The sequence below is a fragment of the Rhinopithecus bieti genome, unplaced genomic scaffold, assembly GCF_001698545.2.
Source record: "Rhinopithecus bieti isolate Rb0 unplaced genomic scaffold, ASM169854v2 scaffold_71, whole genome shotgun sequence".
NCBI lineage: Eukaryota > Metazoa > Chordata > Mammalia > Primates > Cercopithecidae > Rhinopithecus > Rhinopithecus bieti.
This window is the reverse complement of record NW_016803101.1, coordinates 386,460-403,607: the sequence shown is the minus strand read 5'-3', so window position 1 is coordinate 403,607 and position 17,148 is coordinate 386,460. Positions and strand designations below refer to the sequence as shown.

At 37.4% G+C, this 17,148-nt stretch overlaps 1 protein-coding gene across 4 annotated transcripts in view; it reads right to left on the bottom strand.

The window, feature by feature from the left end:
* The window catches only part of CCDC171 (coiled-coil domain containing 171), a 399,071-nt gene that overhangs the window by 243,345 nt on the left and 138,578 nt on the right, over positions 1–17,148 (bottom strand). For 3 of the 4 annotated variants that reach the window (XR_001889029.1, XM_017891142.1, XM_017891217.1), the window contains exons 12-14: positions 4,759–4,865; positions 2,895–2,984; positions 1,664–1,864 (exon numbers count right to left, since the gene is read on the bottom strand). Coding sequence is in view for 3 of the 4 variants with exons in the window: in XM_017891142.1 (XP_017746631.1) it covers positions 1,664–1,864; positions 2,895–2,984; positions 4,759–4,865 (398 nt within the window). In the remaining variant the exon portion in view is untranslated. The remainder of the gene's footprint in view (positions 1–1,663; positions 1,865–2,894; positions 2,985–4,758; positions 4,866–17,148) is intronic. The other variant, XM_017891322.1, reaches the window with a different exon arrangement.

Here is a 17,148-nt window from a genome sequence, read left to right as displayed (position 1 = left end):
TCCAAAAGCAATAATTTAAAAAACAAAAAATTTGAAAATGTAGTTACAACAACAAATTTAAGAAATCAGATTTTTTCACAAATATGCTATGCCTTTTCATAAGCAGTTAATGATGACTTTCGCATTTTTTAACTAGGTCAAAATGTTTTAAAGTCTTATTAAATATAACTTAACAAATACATAAAAATCTTCCTCCTGTGTTTTGCCTACTGATCACATTCGTTCTCAAGGAAGTTCATCCTTAAGGATAATTCATTGTGTCGCTATTATGTCCTTTTTGCTTGGGCTGTGATAAACCAAGCATGATAATCATCCATTTGGCATGAAAAGAGACTTCAAAATCCAAAATCAATTCACACATGTTGAACCCAACCACAGTGCTGTAGACATGCTGACTTTACAATACAGTCAGGCTTCTAGTTTCCTTTACTTTAATCATTATCTGATGTGTAGAGCAATTCCAACCCCTTCATGTGGACACAATTTAAATCCCAGACTGTAAAAAGAGTGGAAAGAATGTTTCCTTTTTACTCTCTTGGCATTCATGTTCATATTTGTTGGAGTAATGAACTCAATATGCAGGACGACTTAGATAAACCAGTTCCACTAGCTAGACTAGCTCTATAACCCACAGGGTAAAAAGAACTAGAAGATAATTCCATTCACACAGGCTCATACGAAATATGAAATCTGTGTCATAATATTTTTATAAGCCATTAATAAACACAAATGGATAGGCAACTCTCAGGGGTCTAAATGAAAAGTTTTAATTTTATGGGACTTTTATTTTCTAAATTTTATTAACATCCTATAATCATACAGAGTAAGGAGGCTATCTGTTAAAGTAGATATTATTACTGTTTTACAAATAAGGAAACTAGGCCAGGCACAGTGGCTCAGGCCTGTAATCCCAGTACTTTAGGAAGGGAGGCCGAGGTGGGCGGATCAACTGAGGTCAGGAGTTCGAGAACAGCCTGGCCAACATGGTGAAACCTCATCTCTACTAAAATACAAAATTAGCCATGCATGGTGGTGGACACCTGTAATCCCAGCTACTTAGGAGGCTGAGGCAGGAGAATCACTTGAACCTGGGAGGTGGAGGTTGCAATGAGCCCAGATCAGGCCACTGCACTCCAGCCTGGGCGACAGAGCAAGACTTTGTCTCAAAAAAGAAAAAAAATAAATAAGAAAACTAAGATGTGGAGAGGCTAAGTTGTATAGCTTGTCCACAGCCAAACCATTTACAAACAGAAGTATCAGGATCCAAGTTCAGGTCTATCTGATTATAAAATACTTATTCTTTCCACCATATCAATCTACCAAGCTACTGAAATAAAAAATAATTTTGTCATTGGCAAACAGGCAAACCTTGAAAGGACTGTTAGGAGCATAGTTACTTGAGTTACAATGTTCTAAAAGTCAAAAAAGATAGTTGTACAAATGATAATCAAGAAAATTAGTTGTGCAAGTTATAGTACTTCTCTCACAAGAGAGAATGACACAAGAGTAATAAAGAGAGTGATTTTGCAGCTGTCACGAACATTTCAAAATACTCTGCTCAGAACAATTTCTTAATTAAATACAAGTAAAAATAGTCACTTGATGTATAACACTGAAATTAGTGAAAGGCCTTTCCTGACAGTCATTGAGTCTCAGGTAATACCTCAGCATCCTTATGGAAAGCCTGAGAAAGCTTCTGCAGTTCACTTTCAGACTGAGCTGCTTGAGCCTTTTCTTTCTCCCAACAGTGCAGCACATTTTGTAGTTCCACTTTTAAAGTGCTTATTAAAGCCTCTCGGTCTGCACATTTAGTGCGTAAATGGCTTAACTCTTTATTGACATCAGCCAGTTTATCCTGAAGTTCCTGTCATAGATACCAAATAAAGAGATTGTAGAAAGGCCAGCCAACAAGGTGTGAGGGGACACTAGTATAAAATACATATTGAAAATTTTCAAAGCTTTACAATGAAAGAATCGCAAAGGCAGGAAAGCATCTGTTTACATTAAAATATTTCACTGAATTTATTTTCTAAATATAATATCTTAGCTCAAAAATCAGAACATTTGTTATGTTTAAACATTTATATAAAATGTTAATATGATGACTTATTCCAGAAAGTTATTTCAAGGCAGTTTCCTTTCAACCTATTTTTTTAAAACAATGTTGTAGTTCAAAATTTTTTAAATATTTTAAAATAAATATCTTACATTTAATATAAGCACATTTACTTTCCAATGACATCCCAACCATTTATAGAAATCTCAAATATGTGGCACAAAGTTCTGCTGAACTGTTTATTCCTTAAACCTAACAAATTCTATTGAAGTGTGTCCATGACAAACCCAACATGAAACAACAAAATAAAATTCCAGCAATACTGAGAAACTTCTGAGAGCTGACTCAGTATAATTTTGCAAAGATGTAGTACATAAAACCAGCACAGAAACTAAAATAAACTATAGTCCTGGGCCTTAGCCAGGTGTGGTCTCAGCCCATTAACAGACACGATGTACTGAAAACAATGGCTCCACCCTAACATGATGAAAACTGACTCCAAATACGGATGTGCTTATGTAAAATATGTTTAATATGTACCTAAGGCTGGACATTTCATCTTAAATAATTATTTGAATCTCATAAGGTATTATTATTGAATCTTGGAAACAAATTTTCCTTTAACCAAAACAATTTCCAATCAAGTTTTAATTTTTTAAATGAAAAAAACATTCTTGTTACTCCTAATCAACAAGAAAAAATTAAAATTCTATCCATACATACTTTAAAAAATACAAATATATATTTTCAGGTACCTCAATATCTCTACTTTAAAATATTCCCTAGATAACTATATTTGTTTCTTAATACAAAAGGTAAAAGTTATTCTAAATAATACCTTTATATTTTTAGTGTGAGAGTCTATCTTCTGTTTCGTAGAATCAAGTTCATTACATGCCTTTTCCCTAGCATCGTTCATGCTGTTTAGCTGATGAAAGAAAATGTAAGTAACTTTTTTACATTTTTCAAGGAGAGTACCTCAAAAGTTAATCTTTAAGTGCTTTTTATGCAATTACTTAAATAAAAATTTTTCAATAGTAGTTAAGAGTCTTCAAAAAATTATTTCTTTTGGTTAAATACTATATAGCTTCTGTCACAAGTTCACGTAGCTAGAAAGAAAAGAAAGCATTCAAGCTTAAAATATCACTGATGTTACTGTATTTTTACCACACATTCAGATAAAGGATTTCATTCTTGTTGTAAACAAATACAACTTTATTCTTAAAATCCTACTGGACCAAAATGCCAGAAGCAGGGGCATCTACAAGTAAAGAAAAGAGAACAGAGCAGAAGACTGTTCTTTCTATACATCATGAGGGTATTCACTGGTCTCTCACTCCATATGACAACTTCAGGGTCGGTCACATGCAGTCCTACTGGGAAAGCTTGTGGCAGGTCATCAGTTGGTCCTGCACCGCTTGTGATTTATTTTCTTTGACAGTTCATTCTTCTTTCTGTCAGACTGCTCTTTTTGCTTTCTTTGCAGCCACCCCCTTGGTCTCCCCACTGCTGTCTCTGGCACTGGTTCACAACAAAGCGCGTTACTAAGCCAAAGCCTGCTGAGTCGACTTTTCAACTGTGCTGAGGATCATGTGACATTCATCCTCCCAAATAACAATTCGCTGTGGGTAATATGTTCCTAGTTACCCTGCAGCTTCCAGACCTAGGCCTCAGAAGAGTTTCATAAACTACTAACAATACAGGTTGTCTTGTCTCACTGGGAAAGACTTCATAATATTTGTTCTTCATAGAAATTTAATTATTTCGATGGTCATTTTCTTTTATGCCTTTTGAACAATTACCGAGGGTATTAAGAAGACTCACTTTTCCTTCTTTGTTCACCTTAGCAAGCTAAAATAAAATAAGCCGCATCTGAAATGTGAAATGTAACCGTTTTGTGGCGTTTATATTATATGAAAGAAAGAGATAAACACAAGGATAAACTCCAAATTCCATGCTACGTGACTTGTCTTTGACTCTAACAATCTGTTTGTTGCTTTGCTAACTAATTGTATTTAATGTAATTACTTCATATGCTAATTTGACAAGATGTAACTAGACAAACTCTTCAATTTTTAAAGCACAAATTCATAAAACATTTTAATACCCAAGAAAATTATCAACCCACACATTAAACAATACAAATGAGATGATAAATAGAAGCATGAGCTTTTTCAATCAGCAAACTAAAAGCTCCCAGGCTACATCAAACAGATACTTGTTTTTTAAAAACTTCTAACAACACTTTACTCCCTTTAGAGAATGAAAACTAATTTCTCTCTTTTTTATTAAGACTTCCACAGTTTGTAGAAATCTTAACCTACAACACTGACAAAACCTAAATTTCCAGTAGCTATACCAAACGTTGTAAAAACACATTAACATTTAAATACAGTACATATTAACTTAAACTACTTGCATAGTGTTTTCATTAAAACAGATAAATTATGAAGATCAAGAAGTGAGAGAGTCTTTATAATTTTGAAAATAATAGTGTGACTGAAGAGTTACAAAAACGTAAGTGAGACATGACTTTAGGCCACACTTAAAGAAAGAACAGTGAAAGATAATTTATTATTTTTTGTATCTGTGAAGCTGTCAGTTCAACATTCCCAATCTTTTTGACCTTTGTAACAAGCAAGGAATACGTACTGGTACAGGCCGAAGGCTATGTGTGTGCAGCCAAACAGTGCAAGTGTTACCTCATTAGATGCATCTTCCAGCTTGTTCTGGTAATCTGTCAAGGTACGCCTCAACGTCTCAAGGACAACAGAGAAGCTAGGAGGTTTATCTTTGTCCTTGTGGATGCCTAGAGAAAAATATAGGATGAAAATATACCCTTAAAGTCACAAAGGGACAAAACTTAGGCAAACAGTAACAGAGATACTACAATTAGGTAGAGCCGAAAAGACATTATGAAACCTTGAGTAGAATTTTATTCTCCAAGTATACTGCTGTATGGCCAAGTACTAACAGCCTTTCTAAACAAGCGGCCATATTAAAGTTCATAATATATCAAATTTAAATTTATGACTACTTTCTACCTTATCAAGACCCACATGGCAGTTAGTTTTTTTTTGTTTTATTTTGTTTTTTGTTTTGTTTTGTTTTGTTTTGTTTTATCATGTCTCCTAAGTAACTGCAGTGTTTGTACGTACCTTTAATTAAATGAACAGTCTACACTACCACTGTTTGGGGGAGTTATGTACACTTACTGTGGTCCTTGTGTCTCTGATTAGTCAGGCTTTTTACACTGCATTATTTTGCTTAAATAATAATTTCTGAACCCAAGAGTATATAATTTTCTGTTATACTTGGAAATATTCTTCAATCCTTAAAATTCTCAAGTTACAATTTGAAATAAACAATAAAAATGCTATTATCTACATAGTCTACATCATGTTTCAATTAAAACCCTTAAAACTGACACTCATGGTAAAAGTGTGAGTATTTCCATATTATGCCTTCAAACTACTTTAATTTAGTTGGGCCATAAATTACGTTAGTTGAGCTAATAAAGGTCACATGATCAAATGTAGCTCCAAGTATTAATCCAAAAAGTTGAGTTTCAAAAACTACTTTAAATTGATTGCTGATTGGACTATTCTTTAAGTGTTAAAAGCAAGTAGCAAATTCAGTTTTAAAATATTCATATTGAAAATATTATTTTCTTGTTATTTCTCCTCATTGTATTTTGTAATATTAAATATTCTCCATATGCAAGGAATGGATTTCAACCAAAACAGCATTACTTTTTTTTTATTTTTTTTTTTAAGACGAGTTCCTTGCTTCTGTCGCCCAGGGCTGGAGTGCTGTGGCCGGATTCACTCACTGCACAGCTCCGCCTCCCGGTTTACGCCATTTCCTGCCTCAGTCCTCCCCAGTAGCTGGACCTACAGGCGGCGACCACTCGCCCGGCTAGTTTTTGTAAGTTTTTAGTAGAGGACGGGGGTTCACCCGTGTTAGCCAGGGATTCTTCGATCTCTGACTCGTGGATCCGCTGTTCGGCTCCAGTGCTGGGATTACAGGCGTGAGCACCGCGGCCGGCCCACAAGCAGTTACTACTAAGAGCAGCGTTCACATTATATGTCCTACTATTCATTCATTCAACTAATTTACTGAATTCCTACTACATACCAATCTTAGGCATTAAGCATACAAAGATAAACAAGAAAGGTATAGCCTCTGTCTTTATAGAATTTAGGGTTTAATAAGAGAAAGATACTAGATAAAAAATTATATGACATCATTTATCCATTCTTCAAATATTCTATTATTAAAACTTATGGAGAAGTAGGGGAAGGCAGTAATAAAGGAAGAAAGGGGAAATTTTCTTAATGATAGAGCAACTTTATTCAGCTCAGAGTACTGGTGATATCTCATGTTTAAATCTTGGAGAAAATGTTATTAATATATTTATGACATTTATCAAGGGGTAATTTAAGTACCAACTTACATATGGGTACAACTTGGTTTTTCTTTAACAGAAGAGGAATATTTAACTTAAAGACCAAAAGTAATGTGGAAACAACACATATGACAGCTAGGAAAAGAAATACAATGTTCTGAGTCATGATAACAGAGGAGACAGTAGTCTTTGTAATGACTATGAGTTGGAAAGACAACTCATTAAAAATTTTATTAAAGGTCTTACCAAATATATTTTTTTAAATTCCTCTCTTGCACAAGATAAAAAAAAATGTAATGTATAATTCTTTTCTTTTGCTACTACACAAGTAGACCATGAATAAATCATTCAAGGACACTCGGGAAATCTGCGTTTTTACAATAAGGGAGAAAACTTCTTCTTAGAAATTCAGAAGAATAAAATCATCTTAATATGAGTGCTGAAGAGTAATGGGACAAAATGCCCTCTCCTTACTGACCTATGAACATTCTTATATTCTACATAAAATAAAGTTTTCTTTCCTGAAAATGTTTATATAATAAAGTTTAGTTGAAGTACAAAGCAAGCTTTAGGTCTGCTATGGCTAGATTATTAAATGCCTTGAGATAGTCTTCTTTGGGTTAAATCTGCTTGGTGTTCTATAACCTTCTTATACTTGAATATTGATATACTTCTCTAGCTTTGGAAAGTTATCTGTTATTATCCATTTGAATAAACTCTCCCCCCCCCTTCCCTCCCTTCCTCCTTCCCTCCCTCCTCTTGAAGGCCAGTAACTCTTAGATTTACCCTTTTGAGACTATTTTCTAAATCCTGTAGGGGTGCTTCATTCTTTTTCATTCTGTTTTCTTTTGTCTCCTCTGACTGTGTATTTTCGAATACCTATCTTTAAGCTCTTTATTTCTTGCGCTTCATCAATTCTACTATTAAGACACTTTGACATGTTCTTCATCATGTCAACTGCATTTTTCAACTCCACAATTTCTGCTTGATTCTTTTTATTTCAATCTCTTTGTTAAATTTCTCTGATAGGATTCTGAATTACTTCTCTGTGTTATATTAAATTTCTTTGAGTTTCCTCAAAACCGTCATTTTGAATTATCTATTTGAAAGGTCATATGTCTCTGTATCTCCAGGGTTGGTCTCTGGTCCCTTATTTAGTTTGTTTGCTGAAGTCATGTTTTCTGGGATGGTTTTGACGCTTGTGGATGTTCTTCAGTGTCTGGGCATTAATGAGTTAGTTATTGACTTTAGTCTATGCAGTCTGGACTTATTAGTACCTGTCCTTCTTGAGAGGCTTTTGAGGTATTTAAAGGGCTTTAGGTGTTGTGATCTAAGTTTTTGGTCACTGCAGCTATATCTGCATTAGGGGGCACCCCAAGCCCAGTAACACTGTGGCTCTTGCAGACTCAGAGGCACCACCTTTATGGACTTGATAAAATCCAGAAGAATTCTCTAGATTACTATGTAGAGACTCTTGTCTTCTCTTTCTCCCAAACAGAGTCTCTCTGTGCTGAACCGTCTAAAACTGGGGGAGAAGTGACACAAGCACCCCTGTGGCCACTACCATTAGGACTGCACTAGGTCAAACCTGAAGCCAGCACAGCACTGAGTATCACCCAAGACCTGCTGTAACCATTACCTGGCGACTGCCTATGTTTGCTCAAGGCCCTAGGGCTCTACAATAAGCAGATAGTGAAGCCAGCCAGGCTCGTGTCCTTCTCCTCAAGACAGCAAGCTCCCCCAGGTCCTGGGAAGATCCAGAGAAGCTGTACAGAAGCCAGGGCCTGGAGTTGGAAACCTTAGCGATCTACCTAGCACTCTATTCTACTGAGGCTGAACTGGCACAAGACAAAGTCCTTTCCACTCTTCCCTCTCATTTCCATAGCAGAGGAGTCTCTCCTCCTGGCCACCACTGCCACAGGCCCATAAGGAGTACTTCCAGGCTACTGCCAACGCCCACTCAAGGTCCAAGAGCTCTTCAGTCAGCTTGTGGTGAATGCTGCCAGGTCTGGGAATCATCCTTCAGGGCAACAGACTCTCCTTTGGCCAAGGGCAGGTCCAGAAATGCCATCAAAGAGCCAAGGCCCGGAATCAGGGAGCCCAAGAACCTACTTGGTGCTCTACCACCCTGTGGCCAAGCTAAATCAGCTGCAAGACAAAGCCCCCTTTGTTCTTCTCTGTGCTGTTCTCAAGCAGAAAGAATCTCTTGCCATAGCCACCATAGCTGTAAATGTGCTGGGCCACACTTCAAACCAGCAGATCTCAGAGTCTCACCAAAGGTCCATGTGTGTACTACATGTGTACTGCTGCTGATTATTCAGGCCCCAGGGGTTCTTTAGTCAGTAGGTGATGAATCCCGCCAGGACTGGGTCCTTCACTTCAAGGCAGTGGGTTCCCTTCTGGCCCAGGGTGTGTCTAGAAATGTGATCTGGGAGCTAAGGCCTGGAATGAGTCTCAGGACTCTGTCTTGTACCCTGTCCTTCTGTGGCTAAGCTGGTATCCAAGCTGCAAGAAAAGGTTCTATTTACTCTTCCCTCACCTGTTAAGCAGAAAGAAAAGGTCTCTTTCAGAGCTGTGAGCTGTGCTGCCTGAAGTTGGAGGTGGGGTACCGCAAGCACTCCCTTTGCTGCCCCTGCTGGTGTCTCACTGGGTCACATGCCCTCTAAGTCCACTAGCTTCGAGCCCAGCACAGCACTAGGACTTGCCTAGGAGTTGTAGTCCTTGTGGCCTAGATTGTCTTTCAAGTTTATTTAGGACCCCTAAGCACTTTAGTCCACAGTGGCAAGGCTTACCAGAGCTCAAATTCCAACTGCTAGGATGGACAATTCCCCTCTAGACTAGCTAGGGCTAGTCTACATGTCCCCTCCATGAGCACTGGCTTATTCTCAGTGTTGCTTTCCACTGTGACAGGGCAGCACAGAGCTTCAATGCAAAGTCCCACAATCACCGTGCTCTCCCTCCCCCAAGTGCACAGATTCCCCCCACCACACAGCTGCTGCTGAGGCATGGAAGAGGGGTGGTATCAGCAATTCAAAACTGTCTTTCAACCCTCTTCCATGCCTCTTTCAGTGATATGAAGTTTAAAACAGGTACTGTGACTGCTCATCTGATTTTTGGTTCTTATGAAGGTACTTTTTTTTTGCCTAGATAACTGTTAAATTTGGTGTTCCTGTGGGGGTGATGATCACTGGACGCTTCTATTCAGCCATCTTGCTCAGCCTCCAGCTGCTATGGTTTGAACACGTCCTCCAAAGTGTTGGAAACTTAATCCCCAATGCAGTGTTGAGAAGTGGAATCTTTGAGAGGTTACTGGGTTATGAGAGCTTTACCCTCATGAATGAATTAATGTCATCACAGGAATGGGTTTATTATCTTAGAAGTAGGTTTGTTATAAAAGTGAGTTCTCCCCAACTCTTGCTCTCTCTTGCCCTTTCATCTTCTACCATGAGATGATGTAGCATAAGGGCCCTCACCAGATGTTGGCCCCTCAATCTTGGATTTCCCAGCCTCCAGAACTGTAAGAAATAAATCTCCTTTCTTTATTAATTATCTAGTCTCAGGTATTCGTTATAGCAGCACAAAAGGAACTAAGACAATGTCCCACCCAAATTTATTATAAAAAGAAACAGTGGTCCCTTAACCTGACAAAATGCTCACAAAAAAAAAAGGGGGGTCACCCTAAACCAAGGACCTTACTGAGTGATTTGATTTAAGCTAATAATATTCTAATCGCTACAGTATGGCCCAAAAAACAATGAACTATAAAAGCTATCCTATCAAAGAAAGGTGTAAAAACTCACAAAGAGTAGCAGAAAAGATTTGAACAGTGATCATAATTAGCTTTTCAAAAGTCTAATTCCAAATGAAGAACAGAATATATCAGGAACACTTTATACTTGAATAACATCAACTCAAAATCCTGAGGTTCCCTCTCCCTCTGTCTATACTTGTATTTCTCTATACATAGGTGCCAGCCTATACTTTCACTCACCACACCCTATTTCGATCTCTCCCTCTCACTTTTAAGTAGGTTTCAACTCTGGCTGTACTTTGGCAAGTCTTTTCTTGAATTAGTAGCCCACAGGAGGAGGTGGAGTAGAAAAAAAGTTCCAAGCCCTCTATTTACACGTTTCCTTTTAGACAATCTCAAAACTAAATAATTTTCATAACTCATATAAATCATTGTTTTTCAAGCTGGCATCATTATTTCAGTAATCTATAGTTCTACAGAAAAAAAAAAACAGTAACTTTTCATGAATGGAGTCTATCTTCTCCATCTTGTTACCTACTTCATTTTTCTACAAGATCCCAAGAAGGGAGAATTAGTAAGAAATAATGGAGGGAGAATATAGATAAAAGACAGAGTTTTTTGTATATAGCTATCAATATAGATTATGAGTGGTCATGTTCATGTTCCGAACTGAACTCTGTTGTTTAGTATTGATTTTTGATCTTGTATTAGAAAACAGAAAATAATGTTCAAATGAGTTTTGTTTTCACCTGATAAAATCCAAACATTTAATATATAATGTATTGATAACTAAGAAAAGTCTCTTTTCATTTTAAAAGCACTAATACAAACACTTTATTGGCAGTTAGACTTTTTTCAAACTCAGACCACAACACTGTATATCGTCTTAATCACTGAGTTTATAAATAAACACCTTTCATTATCTTGCAAACAGTAGTGCCCATTCTAGAGTGTTTAGGGAAAATGGTTCATAACTTTTCTAATATATGGAAAGTATTTATTATGTAAGTCCTTCTCACTCTCTAACTATGTTTCTTGGGAGAATTCAAAAAACACTTCCTTTACCAAAGCTTGAGAAATATATTAGTAACGGAAGTCCCAGCTTCCTTGATGAGCTCTGTGTAGCTTGATAAGCTCCATGTGGCTAGAAGGCAAAGAAAAACAGCAAACACTGGTGCCATCAAAATGGGTTCCCTGAATTTAGTGGGAGTGATTGGATCTTGGGTAACAGAGACCAAATGGTAGCAATTAACTTCCAGAGACAAAGTAGACATGTTTAGCATAATGGGTAGTGGAGCAATAAACAAAATGGTTTGACCTGCAGAGATCACTGACACTGGCTAAATGATCACGGTGTTCCTAGAACCAAAATCAATGGGCAGCACAGTTAAGTCTTATTTGGTTTGTATAAGTAGAAAAGTCCTGGGTCTGATTAACAGAAGTGGGACTTAAGTAAACAAAAAAGGAAGAACTAGTCCTCAAATACTCCTCAGACTTGAGCTAATTCACAGACTTAGGGACCTGTGAATAAAGAGGATGGGTCTCTGTTAGCAATCCTGACAAAGTACCAAAAAATACTATAAATCTTCCTCCTAACCTTCCTCAAAGAAACATGCAACCATCTAACAGGGTAACTGTACTGGGGGAGAGGAATTAACTACACTTATCAGGGACAACTGGACACTGGATCTGAACTGCCATTAATTTAGGGAGACCTAAAATGTGCTACTGTTCAATAGTCAGGGTAGGAGCTAACAGAGGTCAGGCAATTAACTGAATTTGAGCTTAAGCCTCTCTCTAGTGGGTCCGGTAGGTACCTGAACCCACCCCATAGTTATTTCCCAGTTTGGAACACATAGTTAGAAAGGACAAATGCAGCAACTGGCACAATGTCCACAGTGGTTACCTGAACTATAGAGGGATATTACAGAGGAAAACCAAGTGGAAAAGCCAAGAGGAGATCACTGGTACTTTTACCTACCAAAATACAAATTGAAAGTAATGCCACACTCCTGGCAAGACTGTAGAGATTAGTGCCTTTTAAAGGACTGAAAGATGAAGGCATGGTGATTCCTACCACATCAGCATTCAACTCACCTAACTGGGCTGCTGCAGAATACAGATAGATCTTACAGAATGACAGTGAATTAATCAGTATGACTCCAATTGCTGCTGCAATTAAATATGTAGTTTCATTGTGAAACAAATCAACACATTTTCTGGCAATTGGAATGAAGATATTCATTCTACCCCTTTAGTAAAGACCACCAAGACCAGTTTTTTTCATCTAGCAGGACCAGCAATGTACCTTTGTTGCCGCCCTACCACAGAGCTATATCAACTCTGGCTCTCTATCACAGTCTAGTATGTAGAAATCTTGATCAACTCTCCATTACCGAAGATCTCACATGCTCTATTTCATTTTCTACTAAATTGATGGCACCGTTCTAAATGGACCTGATGAACAGAAAGTAGCAACTACTCAAATTCAAGATGTATACAGCATTTCACAGGTCCTTGTAAGTGGATCATAGTGTAAACTTTTAGGAGTTAGAAGCAAAGCAAGCCATCCACTACAGATAACTATTCTTTTGAAAATGAGCTTTGGACTTGCTACTGGTCCTCAGCAGATACTGAATACATGGCCAACAATTCACCACGTGACTAGAGGTTGCCCATCATAAAATGGTTACTGTGTGGTCTACCAATCCATAAATGTTGGCATAGACAATAGCACTCTATCATCAAATGAAAGTGGTATATAAGTCCTGAAGGCACAAGTAAGTTGTATGAGCAAGTAGCCCAGATTCCCATGGGCCCTATTCCTGTTACATTGCTTCCTCTCTCTTAACCCACACCATGGATGCATGGAGTGTTCTCTATGACCAGCTGACAAATAGAAAAAAAAAATGGGCTTGGTTTATGGACGGTTCTATATGATATGCTGACATGATTCAAAAACAGGCAGCTGCAAGCAGCACTACAGCCCCACTCAAGGGTGGCTCTGGAGAACAGTGGTAAAAAGATTCCTCCCAGTGAGCAGAACTTCGAGTAGTGGATGTGACTATCATTCTTCCTAGAATGAGAGATGACCAAAGATACAAATATACACCAATTCATGTGTGGTGTCTAACCGTTTAGCTGAATGGTTAGGGACTTGGAAAGAATGTGAATAGAAAATTGGTAACAAGGTTGTCTGGGGAAGAATATGTGGACAGACTTCTTCAAATGGGCACTGTGCCCAGATAAACTTCAGTAGACAAGGATCTTAATAATCAGGAGGGCAAGATGGAGTATTTTATGGATATCAACCAATGTTTCTTCCTAGCCATCTCTGTCTCCTCAAAATTGAACAAAAAGAGTCATAGCACCAAGGATAGAGGTAATACACAGGCTCAGCAATATGAACTTCCATTCACCAAGGCTGATTGGGTTACAACTCCTATTGAGTGCCAAATTCACCAACAGCAAAAACAAACACTGAGCCCATGATATGACACCATTCTCTGGGGGGATCAGATAGCAACTTGGTGGCAGGTTGATCACACTGAGTAACTTTCATCATGGAATGTGCAATGCTTTATTCTTACTAAGACAGACACTTACTCTGAATACAGATTTTCCTTCCCTAACCATACGTTTCTGACCAAACCCCCAACCATGTATATACAAAATACTTTAATTCACCATCATGTATTCCAAATGGCATTGCTTCTGATCAGAGAATGCATTTTACAACAAATGAAGTATGGAAATAAGATTGTTTCCATAGGATTCACTGGCCTTACTATGTTTCTCATCACAAAAACACAAACACTGTATGATCCCACTTAATATAAGGTATCTAAAGTGGTCAAATTCACAGAAAAGAAAGTAGAATGGAGGTTACCAGGGACAAGGAGGAAGGAGAAAGGGGGATGTGATGGTGAATTTTTTATCAACCTGACTAGGTCACTGGGTGCCCTAATATGTGGTTAAACACTCTTTCTGGGTATGTCTGTGAGGGAGATTAATATCTGAATTGGCAGATTGCCCTCCCTAACTTGAGTGGGCTTCATCCAATCTGTTGAAGGTCTGAAGAGAATAAAAACCTGAATAAGAAAGAATGCTTACTCTCTGCCTTGCTGTCTTTGAGCTGCAACATCAATCTTCTCTTGCTTTCAGGCTCAGACTCCTACCAGAGCTTACATCATCAGCTCTCCTAGTTCTCAGGACTTCAAACTCAGACTAGAACCATACCATAGCTCTCCTGGATAATAGACCCTCCTGGAATACAGGTGTGGACCACCTCACCAGGGATGGAACCATATCCAGCTGAGATGCTTGCTGACAGCAAAGCAATAGGGTATAGGTAGTAAAGGAAGTTAAAAATACCAGTTACATGTGACCAGACAGAAAAAGAAGGACTCAGTACAGAGTACAGACAGCCTCAACTTATAATGATTCAACTTAAGATTTCTCAACTTTACAACAGTGCAAATGCAATACACATTCAATATGTTCCTCGACTTACAATGGGTTTATCTGACCTTACTTTCCCAGCTCCTCCCACAATTGCATAAGGTCAAATTCTTAATAAGTTCCTTATTCAAAAATACTATAGTGGTTCTGACTACCCAATCAAACTCTAGCTTTACATGTTTCTATCTTATAATACACACTTGATCTTCACAGTTACTTCCTATATTTATAATTCTTAATATTCTATGATTAAAATGGAAAAAACTGTCTACAATTTCTCCTAAAGAGAAATAATAAGAACAAGCCTAGTAAAGGCAAAATGTAATTAAACCTATCATAACAAATATGATAGTGTTAAACAGGATATGAACTGAGAAATAAAAACTGAAAATTCAAACTGATATAGGTCAAAGACTTATAGAACTCAGAAAAGAAGTGTACAAGATGAAGAATTCAAAGTGAATTTTTAAAAACATTCAATTTTAAAGAAAATAAGAGGTCAAGCCTTAATCAAGTCTTCAATTCTGTACTGTCCAATCTGTGGACAGTAAAATTTATTTAACAGTGATTATTCATATTCATATTTAAATTATTTAAAATTAAATTTTCAATTCCTTAGTCATGATAGTCATATTTCAAGCACTTAAGAGCCACATGTGGCTAGAGTCTACCATGTTAGAACAACAGATATAGAGCATTTCCATTACTGCAGATTCCACTACCAATTTAGAGGAAATCTACAGAACAAAAAAACATGTTAAACTATACAGTGGGATGCAATCCGAAAAATGCAGGCTGTGAAACTCCTAGAACAAATGAAAGTTTTTTAACAAATAAATTTCAAACAAAAACGATAAACAAAAGGAGACAGAAGGCCAGGTATGGTAGCTCACGCCTGTAATTTCGGCACTTTGGGAGGCCGAGGCAGGTGGATCGCCTGAGGTCAGGCATTCAAGACCAGCCTGGTCAACACGGCAAAACCCCATCTCTACTAAATAATACAAAAATTAGCTGTATGTCTTGGTGCACACCTGTAGTCTCAGGTACTTGGGAGGCTGAGGCAGGAGAATCGCTTGAACCTGGGAGGCGAAGGTTGCAGTGAGCCGAGATTGCACCACCGTACTCCAGCCTGGACAACAGAGTGAGACTCCATCTCAAAAAAAAGAAAGAGGGCCAGGCACGGTGGCTCACGCCTGTAATCCCACCACTTTGGGAGGCCAAGGCAGGTGGATCACGAGGTCAAGAGATGGAGATATCCTGGCTAACACGGTGAAACCCCGTCTACTAAAAATACAAAAAAAATTAGCCAGGCCTGGTGGCCAGCACCTTTAGTCCCAGCTACTTGGGAGGCTGAGGCGGCAGAGTGGCATGAACCTGGGAGGCAGAGCTTGCAGTGAACCGAGATGGCACTACTCCCGCCTGGGCGACAGAGTGAGACTCCATCTCAAAAAAGAAAGAGAGACAGACAGAAGAGGAGAGGAACCTACAGATTTTTTAAAGTCAGCCAATCATAATATCTAGACCTTCTCTGCATACTAATTTAAACAAACTGATATTATATGAGATATACAAGAAAATTTGAATTTTATGATACTAAGAAATTTTAACTTTTACATATGATAATGATCTTGTATTTATATTTTAAAAGACTTCATTTTTTAGAGAGTCAAACTTAAATATTTATGAATAAAATTAAACATATCTGGGATATGTTTTCAATATAATACAGCAGATATCTGTATTATACAGATATATAATACAGAAATATCTGGGATATGCTTTCAATATAATACAGCAGAGGGGAAGTATGTGAAACAAGATTGGTTCTTAAGTTGATAAATGTTGATCTGAGTGGCGAGGGCAAGAGATTTTGTTATACTATTCTGCCTCCTTTTGTACATATCTGAAATTTTTCTTAAAAAAAGATATGCAATTAATTACTGGATGAATTTGAAGGAAAAGAGATCATAGGAGGATCTTATCTTTTTTAAAGCAAACTTTATTGAGGTTTCTCTTGGGAGGAAAAAAACATGTTCATTTTACATATTTCTGCTCTTATAAGTAACACGTGTTTTCCTTTATTCTTATAATTTTAAAATTTCAAAAATATATTTAAATGCAGGTGTTATTTGATGATGTTTCCCTGTAAAGCAGTGATCTCATCTGGCATGCTACAGTCTTTTTTATCTCAAACAAGTGTTTTTGAATTATGTCTTCAATTATTACATTTGTTTCATTTACCCTAGTTTTCACCTTAGAAAGACGTACAATCTTTTCATTGGTACTCCATATTATCATCTTTTCCCTTTGTTTTTCTTTCCTTATCTGTTTTAACTCTTTGTTTTTTTTCCTCTGCATTTTATCTCTGTGTTCTTTTTTCTACATTTTGTCCTCCAAATCACCAATCTAAAATGTTAATTGTAGATTGTAGATTTTTTTTTTTTTTTTTTTTTTTTTTTTTTTTTTTTTTTT